This window comes from Piliocolobus tephrosceles, chromosome 3 (genome assembly GCF_002776525.5).
Source record: "Piliocolobus tephrosceles isolate RC106 chromosome 3, ASM277652v3, whole genome shotgun sequence".
NCBI classification, from domain to species: domain Eukaryota; kingdom Metazoa; phylum Chordata; class Mammalia; order Primates; family Cercopithecidae; genus Piliocolobus; species Piliocolobus tephrosceles.
The window spans coordinates 14,075,649-14,091,607 of NC_045436.1; the positions used below are offsets into that span (position 1 = coordinate 14,075,649).

Here is a 15,959-nt window from a genome sequence, read left to right on the forward strand (position 1 = left end):
ACTGGGGGCATAGGATCCGCAACCTTAAAGGGTGATTGTTGGGAACCTATCGGGGCCCAAGGGCAGGGTTGCTATGGCAACTCTGCTGCTCAGCCAAGGCTGTTCCTCTCTGTGGGTGGAAAGAAGCTCCCCTGCCAGCAACTACGTGGGATCCTGGCAGCTGGAGAGAATACTGAAATAATGCGCTGCTTCCCCAGATGGGAGTTCTGAGAGTCTTCTTTAAAAACAGATAGGCAACTCAGGCTCTGTGGAAGAGTGCGGATAGTTAGGATCTAGCCCATTACAAGCGCGATATGTGTATGATGACATACTTAAGATTTCTTCCTTTGAATAGAAGTTTCACGGAGGATGGAGTCTTAAGTCAAAAGATGCTAGCTTAACTTCACAGTAGTTCAAGTTTAGAGGAATTTGTATTTGCCATAAAGGTAATATGATTCTGAGAAATTTAAATAGTATCATTTAAGTAGAGTAAAGAGACCTTACACTCATTTGGAAATGCACATTATCTCAGGCTTGTCAATTTGAGTTGACCCAGTTTTAGAATTTATCTTGGGCTTTTCTTTCTAAATTTGAAAGCCAGTACTCAATTGAAGTTATACTTGATGCTCTGATGCAGCAACTCCAGTATCCCCCTTGCAGCTACAGAGCATAGTGTGGAGGCTAGAACTGGTCCATTTCAAGTAGAGTGGAGACAATGAGAAATGAGTGAAACCGACCCTGAATTAATATTTAAATTAATCAGAAGTCCCCAGAAGTGGTTTTGGTGGTCAGTCATGAGCTTACCGCTTTATCTACTCCTGAGCTATTCTGATTCTGATTTAGTCTTTACTCAGTTATTAACTTTCAGCTCTAGAATCCAGCAAAGGCAGTTCCCACCCAGGCATTCAGTGTTTGAACTCTTTATACATGAACTTATTCTATTTTGAACAGTTTTGTGAAACATGTTCATCTATCTGGTTTTTATACTTCTGATTTTCTATAGTAGAAATATCCCACAACCACATCAAATGCTTCGAGAAGAGCGAAAGACAGAAATCACATATGAATAGGATTTGAAATCATGAGACTATGTGGTATGCTTGCCAAAAATAGGGATAGCTCTACTTTAGGCTGGCACTAAGTTTTTTATTATTATTTTTAAATAATCAGTGAGGTAGAAATTGTGGAACAACAAGAGACAGAATAGTTCAAAGATTTTTCTGCCACCCTGTTAATCTCCACCCAAAACTGTGTTCAGTGACATTCAGATACTACACACATTGGTTTTAGCCATCTGCTGGTGAAATCTCTTCCTATTACATGAAGTTTCAAGCTGTTCTAACCTTTTCTACTTCCCCACATTGTGTGTGTGTGTGCGCACACGCGCGTGCGTGCACGTGTGGGGGATGTGTGTGTGGGTGTGTGTGATGTGTGTTGGGGGAGGAATGTTCAAGAAACAATTTTGCCTGCACAAACAACAGCTACTGAAATGGGAAGGTGTTCAGACTCCTTTTTTTAACCTCCTCTGGGGCAGATGGGATGGACTAGAATTCTCAAGAAGGCCAGTTCAGTGAGCAGCATTAAAAATAGCAGACTAGCTCAATCTCTCAATATAAACTTAGTTCTCACAGGAACTTTGCAATTATCATATGCTTCATATGTTGCTATATGCATCTATGCCTTCTAGATAAAGTGTTCACGGATCTTCCTATGACTTAAGCACAGTAAGAATCCATTTTTAAATCCTGTTTGTCATTTGTTTCTGAAGAAAAAGGAAAAGTCATTAATTATCTGAGGGGCTTCAGCATTACAAAGACAGATTTGATCAAGAATTTTCATAAGGAGAAAATCTTTGGCATGAGGATATGTGTGTGTATCTGAGGCGTGGGGTGGCTAGAGGTGGGTGCATGTGGAACCTAGGTCATCCTTGAAAGTACCCTTAGCCTGTCAGTCCTCTTACCTAAATTCTCCTGTATCAGTTGTGGCTGTCACATAATGCCTCATCAATATTTCCTCTTGCAAAACATATACACTTAAGCATTTCTAGTTAATTTCTTAAAAGATATCTGGAAAAAGCCTAGGAAATTGTGACCTTTATTTTGAATATTTACCATCGTTTTCTGATGTCTCAGTTTAAATGATTAAAGCTGTGTTTTAATAAGTAAAAGTGATGAGACTTCAAAAAGCAAAAGTGACCACGATGGCCAAAGAATTTCTGACAACTACATGACAGCACAGTAATAGTTCACATTAATAATAGTTAAATTAGACCAGGTGCGGGGGATTACACTTGTAAACTCAGCACGTTGGGAGGCTGGGGTGGGTGGATCAGGGGTTTGAGACCAGCCTGGATAACGTGGCAAAACCCCGTCTCTACTAAAAATACAAAAATTAGCCGGTGATGCGTTTCAGTGTCCCAGCTACTCGGGAGGCTGAGGTAAGAGAATCGCTTGAACCCAGGAGGCAGAGGCTGCAGTGAACTGAGATCGCACCACTGCAGTCCAGCCTGGGTGACAGAGCGAGACTCTGTCCCCCACCCTACCCCCCCCAAAATAATAAATTACATCTAATAATGACAGATAATATGTAGTAAGTAGTTACTCTACGTCAAGCACTATTTTTTTATATTAACTCATTTAATCCTCATGAGAACCAAATGAGAGAAATTCTCTTATTGTCACGTTTTTAAAGATGATAAGCTCAAAAGAATAAATTTGGCAGAAACCACACAGTTTTTGGTGTGTCCAATGTGCTCTCGTTTGCTGTGCCAGTGTCTTTCTCATTTTTTAAAAACCATGAATGATACCAAGAAGTAGGTTTTCACTGAGTCACTACTCAAATATCATATAGGAGTACTGAAGTCAAAAGAATCAAAAGTAATTTCCCTTACTACATAACATGCATTCAGATATTGTCTCTTCCAGTCTCTGCCACTTTTAATATTTGCTGGTCAAAGTTCAGTAAGTTTTGAGGTCAGGAGTTCAAGACCAGCCTGACCAACATGGTGAAACCCTGTCTCTACTAAAAATACAAAAAAAAAATTAGTGAGAAATGGAGGTGCGTGCCCTTAGTTCTAGCTACTTGGGAGGCTGAGGCAGGAGAATCTCTTGAACCTGGGAAGCAGAGATTGCAGTGAGCTGAGATTGTGCCTCTGCACTCCAACCTGGGCAACAGAGCCAGACTCTGTCTCAAAAAAGGAAAAAAAGAAAAAAGAAAAAAACACTTCACTAAGTTGACTTCACAATATACTAACAGGCTTCAACTTACTGTCTGAAAAATTGGTTAATGAGTACAAAAACACACTTATGTAAAAAGAATAAATTCTAATATTCAATAGCACAGTAGGGAAATTATAGTTGAAAATAATCTATTGTGTATTTCAAAATAGCTAGAAGAGAAGAATCGTAATGTTCCTGACACAAAGAAAACATAAATATTTTAGGCGGTGGATATCCCAATTACCCCAATTTTATAATTATACATTATAAACATGTATCAAAATTTCTCATGTATCCCCAAAACCTGTACAACTATGATACATCAATAAAAAAAGTTACAAAAAAAGAAAAATACAGATACACGGAGTGCAAAAGAATAAATACCATTGAAATTAAACCATAAGCATGTAACATTTGAGAGCAATAAATTCAAAATGGATTGCTATGCATGCAAGTATGGTGAAGATGAATTATTATAGAAAGTCTGGGTTGGGAAGGAAGGGCTTCTCTGGGTTTTGCAGTAGATGAGGAAGACATTAGTCATAGGAAACATTCTCTTGTTTGTGGGGAGGATGGGTTTATAATTAAGGAATTTGATCTTAGTATCCTTCAACACACTCTAGGTCTTGATTTATATGTTTGACCTGGTATTATCAGTGCAAATATACTTTCCCATAGTGCTGAAGTTTGAAAACAAAATTTTGAATTTGATTAACAAAAATATGACTTTCTCCCTTTGTGATCTTCTACAGGGTGTTTTGAATGCTGTATCAAATGCCTGGGAGGCATTCCCTATGCTTCTCTGATTGCCACCATCCTGCTCTATGCGGGTGTCGCCCTGTTCTGTGGCTGCGGTCATGAAGCGCTTTCTGGAACTGTCAACATTCTGCAAACCTACTTTGAGATGGCAAGAACTGCTGGAGACACGCTGGACGTTTTTACCATGTAAGTCACTCTAGTATTTCTTGTTATTTTTCAGTGTATATATTTACACTTCTGTGTGTTATATATATACACATATATATGTAAGTGGGGCCTACAGTTAAATGAGGTGATGAGATATATGAAACAGCACTCTTAGGACATACATGATTCAGAAGGGGAATCATCATTCATAATTACCTTTACAGTCAATAGAAGGCACATAGCACAGGATCAGAGGCTGACTTAATCAGGGCTTAACCCATGCTTTCAATGTAAAGTTGTATTCAAAATTTGGTTACCATTAAGTGGAATTCTGGCACTTTTCTTGCTCTTCTAATTTGAACAGAGGCTGTTCTATGAGAATAGTGCCAGGTACAAATCTGGCCCTTGCTACTAACTTTAGGAAAATCACCAAAGCTCCATGGGTGCTCCCACCTTTAAAAGAAATAAACTCAGCCCTGGGTATGGTATCTTACTGTTGCTGCCTCACAGAAATGATGTAAATATTGTCCAAAGTTCTTATTGTCTTCTGTAAAAGAGTAAATCATAAGAAATCGAGCAACATTTTTTTCAAACACCAATTATACTTTTCTCTCATAGAACGTAAAACTCCTAAGATCACTATATTATGATTATGTTAAAATAACTCTTTTAGAAAAGTAACTTAAACAGTCTGAAAATTAAAGTTTGCTGTTGAAATTTCAGCTCCTTATTGGAGAATATAGGGAACAAAGGTTTGGGATTGAATTATAGAAACATTTATTTCTAAATAAGTTACTAACTGAGATAATTTATTCAGTGATTTTTATGCCCATGAAAAGAAAATAATTTATTACAGTTTGTAATCCCAGCTGATAATAAACTTGTCTCCTGGGCCCTTACAGCTTTTGTTATAACTTCTTGTGTTTATTTCATGCTGTTTGATAGCTGTGTTTGTAAAGTTCTTCATGTTCCTTTATTTTGTCTTTCTAAATAAACTCAAACATTCTTAATGTATATACATTTTTTAACTAATATGATGCTTTTAGATTTACAAATCTGAGTGGGTATCTGGATGGTTAGTGTAGCTTTGCTTTTTAATCTTATCATTCCATCTAAAAGAGCTTGATCACAATTCTCACATATGCAGGGCAATTCCTATTGACCTGGTGTAATTATAACCTAAGATCTTACTCTGAAAAAACACTTGGTCAACCCAGACAACTTTTTTTTAGACGGAGTCTCGCTCTGTCACCCAGGCTGCAGTGCAGTGGCCTGATCTCGGCTCACTGCAAGCTCCGCCTTCCGGATTCATGCCATTCTCCTGCCTCAGCCTCCCGAGTAGCTGGGACTACAGGTGCCCGCCACCGCGCCCGGCTAAGTTTTTGTATTTTTTTAGTAGAGACGGGGTTTCACCGCGTTAGCCAGGATGTTCTCGATCTCCTGACCTCGTGATCCGCCGGCCTGGCCTCCCAAAGTGCTGGGATTACAGGTGTGAGCCACTGCGCCCGGCCAACCCAGACAGCTTTTTAGGTAGAAGACAACTTTTCTCCAACTACAATATCAGGAATGTATCATATTGCTAAGTTTCTTATATTCCATCAGGTACAGGCAGATTATCTTGAAAAGGTATTTTTCAAAGTAATTTTCATAAATTTTTTCCATAAAAGTATATTTCAAAGTATTCTTTATAAATATCATAACATTTTTTATTTATTTATTAAAGTTACTAATTTCCCCTGAAAATGAAAAGAGAATGGAGTTGTGGGCTGGGCACGGTGGCTAACGCCTGTAATCCCAGCAGTTTGGGAGGCCGAGGTAGGCAGATCACTTGAGGCCAGGAGTTCGAGACCAGCCTGAGCAACACGGTGAAACCCTGTCTCTACTGAAAATGCAAAAATTACCCGGGCATAGTGGCACATGCCTGTAATCACAGCGTGATTAGGGAGACTGAGGCACAAGAATCGCTTGAGCACATAAGGCAGCTCCAGCCTTCACAACAGAGTGAAACTCTGTCTCAAAAAATAAAAATTAAAAAAAAAGAGAATAGAGTTTTACATTTCTATCAGGTAACAGAGCAAGAATGCTGTGTTTTAGGGGGTGGGTGGATGACATTTACCTCTGGTCAGAGTACATAGCAAAACTTTTAGTAAAAGGAAAGCTGAAATGTTTGTTTATTTAAAACCTGTTGATACTTAAAACCTAGAGAAAGACTGGTAAGAAAATAAGAAATAAAATGAGGAAATTGAGATTGAGAAAACCCAGTGTCCCCTACCCCCTACACATACATGGGGATTAGAAGAATGGAATTGATTAGCTACTAAATTAAGAAGTGAAATTAACTCTGTAGTATCAGGTGAAAGCTTCACCAAGGTCACTGACAAATGGGAATGAAGAATTAGTAGCAAGTTGAAAGTTGCATATTATATTTCCCAAAGTAAATTTATTTTACAAATTAGTCCTGAAAAATTGACATTATGCATTAAATTGAATCCTTTAAGCATTAGTGGACAGTTTATCCATTTTCATCAAACTAAATAGAAACCTATGTGTAAAACCAAAATTTAATAGCTGTCAATGGCTTAGATTCAAATAGCATGAATCAACCCTTTAAAGATTATAAGTCATATTCATCATTTAGAATATAATTAAAATACTTTAGATTATTACAGGTTAGCTTTTAGAGAGTCTTAAGTAAATGATTGCATGGATATATTTTAATGTGATAAAACTGACATTTTCTAGATTTGTCTCAGCCTACCCTGGACAAAATATGTTCTCACTGTGCATTATTTTAAGCCATCACAGATGTCCTTAACATCTACAGATTCTCTCTATATAAACTACATCCAAATTGTTAAATTTAGCTATAGAATTACAAGTTTGTAAGAAATCATAAGCCTAATGAATGGCAAGAGATGCTTGTGTACATCTATCAGCAATTACTGTTAAGATATTTGATATTTAAACAACAAACCTTCATATATTGTAGAGAGCTACTAAAGCTCTAACAGCAGTGTATGTGGGGGGTGAGGGGAGTTTAGAAGAAAGATTGGAGATTATATGCTAAATTTCATACTTTTACCTTTGCTCTGTCATATTATATGTTAAATATGAAACCAATAATGCATGTTTGGAATGGAAAAAATACCATTTTGATTGGATTACATGTAAATGTCAAAATTCTCTCTCTTCATATTTCACATTACTAAAATTCCTTATACAGGCCCTGTGGCGCTAACAAAGTATTTGAGACTCTCTCCCTGCCAACAAATAGTTCATGAAAACACAGAGGGAAAATATGTACTGTAAACCTCTTAGTACGATTAGTGCCAAGTGATAAATTTAAAGATTACATAAAGGTTTCGAGGAGGTAGATATTACTCTATGCAGGGCTGCATTATGGGGTATCAGAGGAATGGAAAAAGTGCAGGGGAAACAGAAGATGTAAAATAAGCAAGCAGAAGGTAGAAGAGGCTGAACAATACATTTGCAATACATCTCTCTTGGAAATCAACTAAGGTAGGTTTGGAAAAGAATGTGTAAGAGCATAATTGTGGAGAAAAAACTTACCTAATTTTAGTAATTTACAGTCTATTTCTTTTCTCCATAGTTCTCATACTTAGTTCAACTAAATTCATCACTCCTATATTATATACTTGGAAAAGAAGCTTGTTTACTGGATGTGTGAACTTAAAGATAAAACCAGTTGCCCAAGCCCTGAATCTTCCATCTGTGGTCCTCAGGATTTGAGGAGTTACCCACTTCTTTATCTCAGGGACCACAAAATTTCTCTCTCCCTCTCTTTTTCTCTCTCCACTATCTCCCTTCTCTTAAATACATATACCCATCTCAACATGCTCAATATTTCCAAGTCCAGAAGAAGACATGAAAGGCAATGGAAAACACAATGACCTGTGACTATTCTATTTCACTAATCACCTGTCCATAATGCAAACCATACTGACCATAAATGAGTTTGCAAATAATTCTCATTCTTATGTAATCCATATTGTAGACATATAATTCTAAATGCCATCAGCCCCTGATAGTGGGAGCTGGCCTGAAGTCGAGCTCCTAAACTCTTAGCTTATATCACTCATTAAACTTTGTTTTCCTATTACATTTGAGATGTGGAGAACTCCAGAGAGAGAGAAGAATGTATTTCTCAAAGAATTTCTCAAAGATTTTGTTACTCATTTATATAACTGATTTATAGTCATTTATATAACTTTTAGTACCTCTCTGTCTCTTGTCTATTTTGTTCCCCTGAAGCTTTTAATCCCTTAATTTTCAGCTTAGTTTCTCAAATCTAGGTCATTTGTTAGTTCCAAACTGCTTTGATAAGAAGTGTACAACTTCTTATCCATTAGGAGATATTCCTACACTCTAATCACAACTTTTGTTGGTTTAGCATTGCCATTTAGGCCTACTCAGCACTCAGAACAGCTCTACCACTTTCTGCTATGTGATGAGGAGGCCATTTTTTTCTGATACTTGTGATTCAGGCGTTTTCTGCTGAGAGCCTTTTGGAAAGATGTTATTACTATGCTTCCTAAGTCATTTGACGAAGTAAGAAAGAAGTAGGGTAGGTGTTTTGCTTCTGCGAAGCAGATTCATATGGGACAATTAAATATGGAGACTGGTTAGAAAATTAGATATCACACAGAAATCCAAACCACTAATTTTGCTAAGTGACTCGGCTTTTTGAATAGCTCTCCTAAGGACTGGACAAGGAGCAGTCTTACTCATAAGCATGCCTTCCTATTAGTTATAAGATAAAGACTGTATTTGGGTTGTTTGTCAGAATGAATACTTTATTTTCAAAATTTTATTGATTTTTTTAATTGACTGTAATTTCAAGTTAACACATCAAAAACTGAGTTCACTACCTAGTGAATTTTTAAATATTGCATGCACATATAAAATAGTTCCTATTTACCAAAAATAAAATCAATCAGTGAACTCAGATAAAATAGGTATATAGGTTTTGCTCTCAACTAACTTCGTGTGGGTTTACATTTCTAAGTTTGCTTGTAGTTTACGTTTACTCCTTGGAGTTTAATGAAGTAGGAAACAGTTATTAGCAGCTTAATGGATGAGTGTGAGAAGGGAAAACTGTGAATTAATAGCAACATGAAATATGAAACAAGGTTTCATAGACTAACATGAATCACAGTACTGTGCAAACTGCCTGTACTGAACTAGGTTGTTGACAAGTAAATCAAATTGCTGAAGTCTTCTACTCACAACAATGGCTGAAGATCTGCCAAATTTGTATTGATGTATGTTTATTGTTTAGTCTCTGGGAGTTAGATATGATGTAAGTCATAACTGGAACTCATGTTAGAAAACCATCCTGAATTCCTGACTTTTGAATTAATAATCAAATAGTGTGCATTTCATTAGGCAATATTTCAGCCAGATTAGTACTTCTCGAATGGGTGTTTTAAAAAAAACCTCAAAATACCAGATTATGAAATAACAACAAGAATAAACCCAATACTTGAACCGTGAGGAATTTAGACAGACAAGATGGAGTGGTGGATAAGATTCTTGGAGCCAGACTCCCCAAGTTTGTTCCATATTGTCTCTGCCCCTTTCTAGCTTTCTTACCTTGGAAAAGTTACTTAACCTTTTTGCCTCAGTAACTCATCAGTAAAAGGGACGTATTAATGCTGCCTACATTCTAGAGTTGCATGACAATAAAATTAGTTGATATTTCAAAACAATTATAACGTGACTGGCAGAGAGTAAGCACTATACAAGTGTTTATTATTATGATGGTGATAGTAGGGGTGTTAGTGGTTATGATAATGACAACATCTACTCTGAAACCGACTCACAGTTTTGATACCCACTATCATGCTGCCTTGTCTGTTTGTCCCTGAACACACCCTAAACAACCAGTTATTGTGAGATCTCACAATAACTCACTCACTCACTGTCATCAGAACAGCACTGAGGAGATGGTGGTAAACCATTCGTGAGAAACCACCCCTGTGATCCAATCACCTCCCACCAGTCCCCACAATGGGGATTATAATTGAACATGAGATTTTAGTGGGGACCAGATCCAAATCATATCATTCTGCCCCAGGCCTTTCCCAAATCTCTTGTCCTTCTCAAATTGCCAAATACAATTATGCTTTCCCCAAATTCCCCCAAATTCTTAATTCATTCCAGTATTAATTAAAAAATCCAAAGTCCAAAGTCTCATCTGAGATGAGGCAAGTTCCTTTCACCTATGAGCCTGTAAAATATAAAACAAGTTAGTTACTCCCAAGATACAATTGAGGTACAGGCATTGGGTAAATACTCCAATTTCAAAAGGGAGAAAAGCTGAAAGAAAGGGGATACAAGCCCCCATGCAAGTCCAAAATCCAGTGGGACAGTTATTATATATTAAAGTTCCATAATAATTTCTTTTGACTTTGTGTCTCACATCTCAGGCACACTGGTGCAAAGGAGGGGCTCCCAAGCTTTGGGAAGCTCTGCCCCTGTGACTTTTCAGGGTTCAGTCCCTGTGGCTGTTCTTATGGGCTGCTTTTGAATGCCTATGGCTTTTCCAGGCACAAAATACAAGCTGCTGGTGGATCTACCATTCTGGGATCTGGAGGATTGGTGGCCCTTTTCTCACAGCTCTACTAGCTAGTACCCCAGTGGGGACTCTGTGTGGGAGCTCCAGCTTCACATTTCCCATCCACAGTGCTCTAGTAGAGGTTCTCTATGAGAGCTCCACCCCTGAAACAGACTTATGCCTGGACATTTAGGCTTTTCCATGTATCTGAATTCTAGGCAGAGGCTTCCAAACCTCAACTCTTGCCCTCTGCTCCCTTGCAGGCTTAACACTGCATGGAAAGCTGCCAAGGTTTATGGTTTGCACCCTCTGAAGCAGTGGCCTGAGTTGTATACTTGAGCCCCTTTTAGCCATGGCTGGAGTGGGAGTAGCTGGTGTGCAGAAAGCAGTGTCCTGAGGTTGTGCAGGGTAGCAGGGACCTTGGGTCAGGCCCTTGAAACCATTCTTTCCTCCTATGTTTATAGGCCTGTGATGGGAGGGGCTGCCACAAAGGTCTCTGAAATGCCTTTGAGGCCTATTCCCTATTGTCTTGGATATCAGCACTTGGCTTCTTTTAACTTAGGTAAATTTCTGCAGCCTGCTTGAATTCCACCACTGAAGTTGGGCTTTTCTTTTCCATCACATGGGTAGGCTGAAATTTTTTCACGTGTATGCTCTGCTTCCCCTTTAAATATAATTTCCATTTTTATGTCCTTTCTTTGGTCATGCATATGAGCATAAACATGTTAGAAGCAGCCAGGTCACTTCTTGAATGCTTTGATGCTTAGAAATTTCTTCCACCAGATACTTTAAGTCACCATTCTCAAGTTCAAAGTTCCACAGATCCTTAGGGCAGGGACACAACGTGGCCAACCTCTTTGTTAACGCATAACAAAAGTGACCTTTGCCCCGGTTCCCAGTAAGTTCCTCATTTCCATCTGTGAGCTCCTCAGGCTAGACTTCACTGTCCATATCACTATCAGCATTTTGGTCACAATAATTTAGCAGGTGTCTAGAAAGTTCCAAACTTTCCCTCATCTTCCTGTCTTCTTCTGAGCACTCCAACTGTTCCAGGCTCTGCCCATTACCCAGTTCCAAAGAGGTTTCCACATTTTCAGATATCTTTATAGCAATTTCCCACTACTTGGTACCAGTTTTCTGTATTAGTCCATTCTCACACTGCTATAAAGAAATAGTTGAAATGGGGTAATTTAGGAAAAAAACAGGTTTAATTGGCTCACAGTTTTGCAGGCTGTACATAAAGCATGATGCTGGCATCTGCTTGGCTTCTAGGGAGGCCTCAGGAAACTCACAATTATGGTGGAAGGCAAAAGGGAAACAGGCATATCTTACGTGGCCAGAGCAGGAGCAAGCGAGAGTAGAGGCAGATGCTGCACACCTTTAAACAACCACATCTCACCATAACTCACTCACTCACTTTCACAAGAATAGCACTGAGGGGATAGTGCTAAACCATTCATGAGAAACTTCCCCTATGATTCAACCACCTCCCACCAGGCTCCACCTGTCACACTGGGGATTACAATTAAACATTAGATTTGGGTGGGGACACAGATCTAAACCCTATCATAGCAACTTTAGGGAAACATATCTATAAATAAGAACATGATAGTTTCATTCAAATAATATTTGAAGAGTTATCAGGTAGAAGAAAACTCGCTTTTTTCTTTATGGTTCAAAGAGAAAAAGACTTAAGCCAAAGTATTTCAATTTATAGAGAAATATTTTCTTTGGCTTCATATAAAGAACTTTCCAAAAGTCTTTTCAAAAAAGAATACACAGACTACCTTGAAATGGAGTGATTTTCCTATCAATTAAGGTGTTTAGGCAAGGATGGTAATGAACTTATAGTTCTGAAATGCTTACAATCTATAATTCACTTAGTCTTGTTAATTCGAGAATAACTGTCTTAGTAATAGTTCCTATTTCACAAGTTGAGCTATCATTAATTTCAAGTATGAAAATATATTTTTAAGTCTTTGTATTTATTATACTTCTTTAATACTCCTGTTTCCAAATATATATATATAAAATATGTCTGTGTATATGTGTGTGTGTGTGTATATATATATATATATATTTAGGTTAGTCTTATGTCTGCTTAATCTTTTAATGAATGTACTCATTCAGAAAAAAAAAATTAGGTGATACTATATGCCACTCACTGTGCTCATCTTTAGGAATGCACAGTAGAGCAAGACAAATTCCTTGTCTTCAAGCCCTGAAATATGAAAGGTATGTGAGCAAAGTTCCATCCACATCAGACTAAACAGACACAAATAGAGAATGGTGGAGTTAGTACTTTAGCAGAGTTATAGGTTGCATCAAGCTAACCAAACAGAGGGAATTGAGATGTTGCAGTAATTAATATCATACTGTAAGGTATTGGCACAGACATAGAAAAATATATAAAATGGAACAGAATACAAAGGCAAAAAGAGACCTAAATCCATGTAAGTACTCATAAATACATATGAAACTATGTTGCTACCTTATATTTTACCAAAAGTTTTCAGGTGCATTAAAAATTAGAATTTAATAGTAAGCTAATTTGTAAAAGCTAGACAAAAATATAAATTAGGGTTTTCTTTACCATGGGGTAAGAAGGATACAAGCAATATAATAAATCACAAAAGAAAATATTTATGTATTTGACATATTATAAATTAAAATTGTATTAATTGAAGTGTTATAAAAACATTAAAATGTATTTAAAAAACTGATAAAAATATTTACCACTTACATGAAAACAGCTTATTTTATAAATGAAGAATTGTTACATCTACAGCAAAATATCTCACTAAAAACAGGAAAAATATAAAAACAGGTATACTAAAAACTACAAAAGATTAACAGCTTATAAACATAGTTTCATCCTCACTAGTAAACCCAGAAAAGTAATTTTAAATGGTACCATTATTTATAACCTATCAATTTATCAGGAAAATTAAATTATAATACCTAGCATTAGGGAACAAAGAGAGAGTAGGACCTTTGCTTTTTATTAATGCGTCTTTATTTTGGCACACACTTTCTGGACACCATTTTGACCATATGTACATTAATTTTTTTCTAGGAATTTATCCCAGGGAAGAAATCTAGACTGTGAACAAATATTACATAATATTATCGTTGTTGCCATGCTGTTTTAAATAACAATTTCTAGCTTACCATTACTGCTGCAAAAAAGAATCACCACAAACATGGTTACTTAAAACAAAATGTATTATCTTAGAGTCCTGGAGGTCACAAGTATGAAATGGGTCTTACTGGGCTAACTGAAATGAGCTAAAATCAAGGTGTTGGCAGAATTGTGCTCCATCTGGAGGCTCTCAGGGAGAAACTGTACTCTTGCTTGTCCTGGATTCCAGAGGCCACCTGCATTCCTTGGCTCATGGTCCCCATCCATCTTCTAAGCCAGCAGTGTGGCATCTTCAAATCTCACTCTGAATTTGACCCTGCCTCTCTTGCCTCTCTCTTTTACTTTTAAGGATCCTTGTGGTTACAATGGGGTTACCCAGATAATCCAAGGTAATCTCCCCACCTCAATATCATTAATTTAATCACGTCTCCAAATTCTTTTTGGCATATGAGATGACATATTTACAGGTTATGGAGATTAGAATGTGAACATCATTGAGGCCCTTTATTCTTCCTATCACTGAACAAAAGTAGACAGTTGGTAAAATAGATCATGATACCTTCAAATGACAGAATGTGTCATATCCTAAACATTGTTTACAAGGTATACAATAGTTTAAAATGTTCATAATATATTGATTTAAAAGGAAGTTTTCAAAGTGGTATATAGTAAACATAGCTTTGTGGAATTAATTAAAATAAAAACTGGTAGTGTAAACAGTGAATAATCTGCATTTTTCTGGTATGCTTTTTAAAAAAATTACAATGCTTGTATATTGCTTTTACAATTAGTAAAACAGTTGTGTAACAAAGTCTGGAAGTCTGCATTTAGGAAGAAAGTAAAGTATGTGAATTAATCCCTTAAGAAGTAGGATAATATGGATGATTGTCTTGAAAGGCAAAAGTAGTAAATGTAAAATTTCTTCACTACTTCTCTATTTGATCCTTCTGTGACTTCATAATCAATGATTTCTTCGTCAGAGGGTTATTTTGCTTCTTCTGATATATCACTGACAAAAATTCATCCTTACCTAGATAAGTAAGAGTTTAATTTTCCTAATTTAATATTCGAAGTTATGTGTTCTATTAACTTTATATATTGCATGTTGATAAAAGGATACTTGTGTGACAAAGAAGAGGATTAAGTCAGTAAGATATGTCAGGTTTATTATAATTTAAATGTTCGATGATTTAAATTTTTGAAATGGATTTTGGAATGTAACATTAGCAAATGTCCATCATCACATGTTTGAAGGAAAACTTTACCTAAGAATATTTGAATGTCAAGAAATTAACATTAAGCTTCAATGACGTCTATAGCTTGTGACAGGCAGATAATGGCTCCCAATATTATAATTCCTGTAACATCATATGTTACCTTTTATGGCAAAACAGACTTTGAAGTCATGATTACATTCAGGATCCTGAGGTGAGCAGTTCCTCATGGATTATCTGGATGGGCCCCAAATCCCAACACAAATGTCCTCGTGAGAGGGGAACAGAGAGCCATTTGACCAGAGAAGAAGGCAATGTTACTCCTAAAACAAGATGCTACCTGCTGGCTTTGAAGAAGGAGAAGGGGCCACTAGCCAAGGAAAGCCCAGAATGGAGTACTCTGAAAGTTAGAAAGAGCAAGGGAAGTTTCTCTGAGTGTTTAGAGGGAGCAGGGCTCTGCTAATACCTTGATGTCAGCCCAATGAAACTGATTTCAAACTTCTGACCTCCAGAACATAAGAAAGTGTCTTTTTTTAAAAGTCATGAAGTTTGTGGTAATTTGATGAAACAGTCATAGGAAATTAACACATAACTTACGCTAATTTATTGCAGCATTTCCTGCCAGGTATTTTTACAGTGTTTGAGTTAAAGTTTGAAAAGGTACAATGAAAAGGTTTATGTTTGCTATGATTGCCACCAATAATTTAAAATTATACTTCTAGCATAGATGCCACCCCTTGCAGTCTCATATGTTTTGATTAAACGAAACATGGATTTGAGATAAATGATGTCAGCAAGTGGGTGGACTGGTATGTCCCAGCCCTTGTCCCCCATAAAACATCAATTCAGCAACAATTTACAGACCAATACCTTTATGAGATTTCCAGAATCCCCTTAAGAGGTTGCAGTACTCCAGGGGAGCA

At 37.0% G+C, this 15,959-nt stretch overlaps 1 protein-coding gene across 4 annotated transcripts in view; it reads left to right on the forward strand.

Moving 5' to 3' along the window:
* Positions 1-15,959, forward strand: part of GPM6A (glycoprotein M6A) — a 364,860-nt gene that overhangs the window by 293,804 nt on the left and 55,097 nt on the right. For 3 of the 4 annotated variants that reach the window (XM_023229352.1, XM_023229338.1, XM_023229343.1), the window contains one exon: positions 3,950-4,142. The exons of the other annotated variant lie outside the window; for it this stretch is intronic. In XM_023229352.1, the coding sequence (XP_023085120.1) occupies positions 3,950-4,142 (193 nt within the window). The remainder of the gene's footprint in view (positions 1-3,949; positions 4,143-15,959) is intronic. 4 annotated transcript variants of the gene reach the window in all.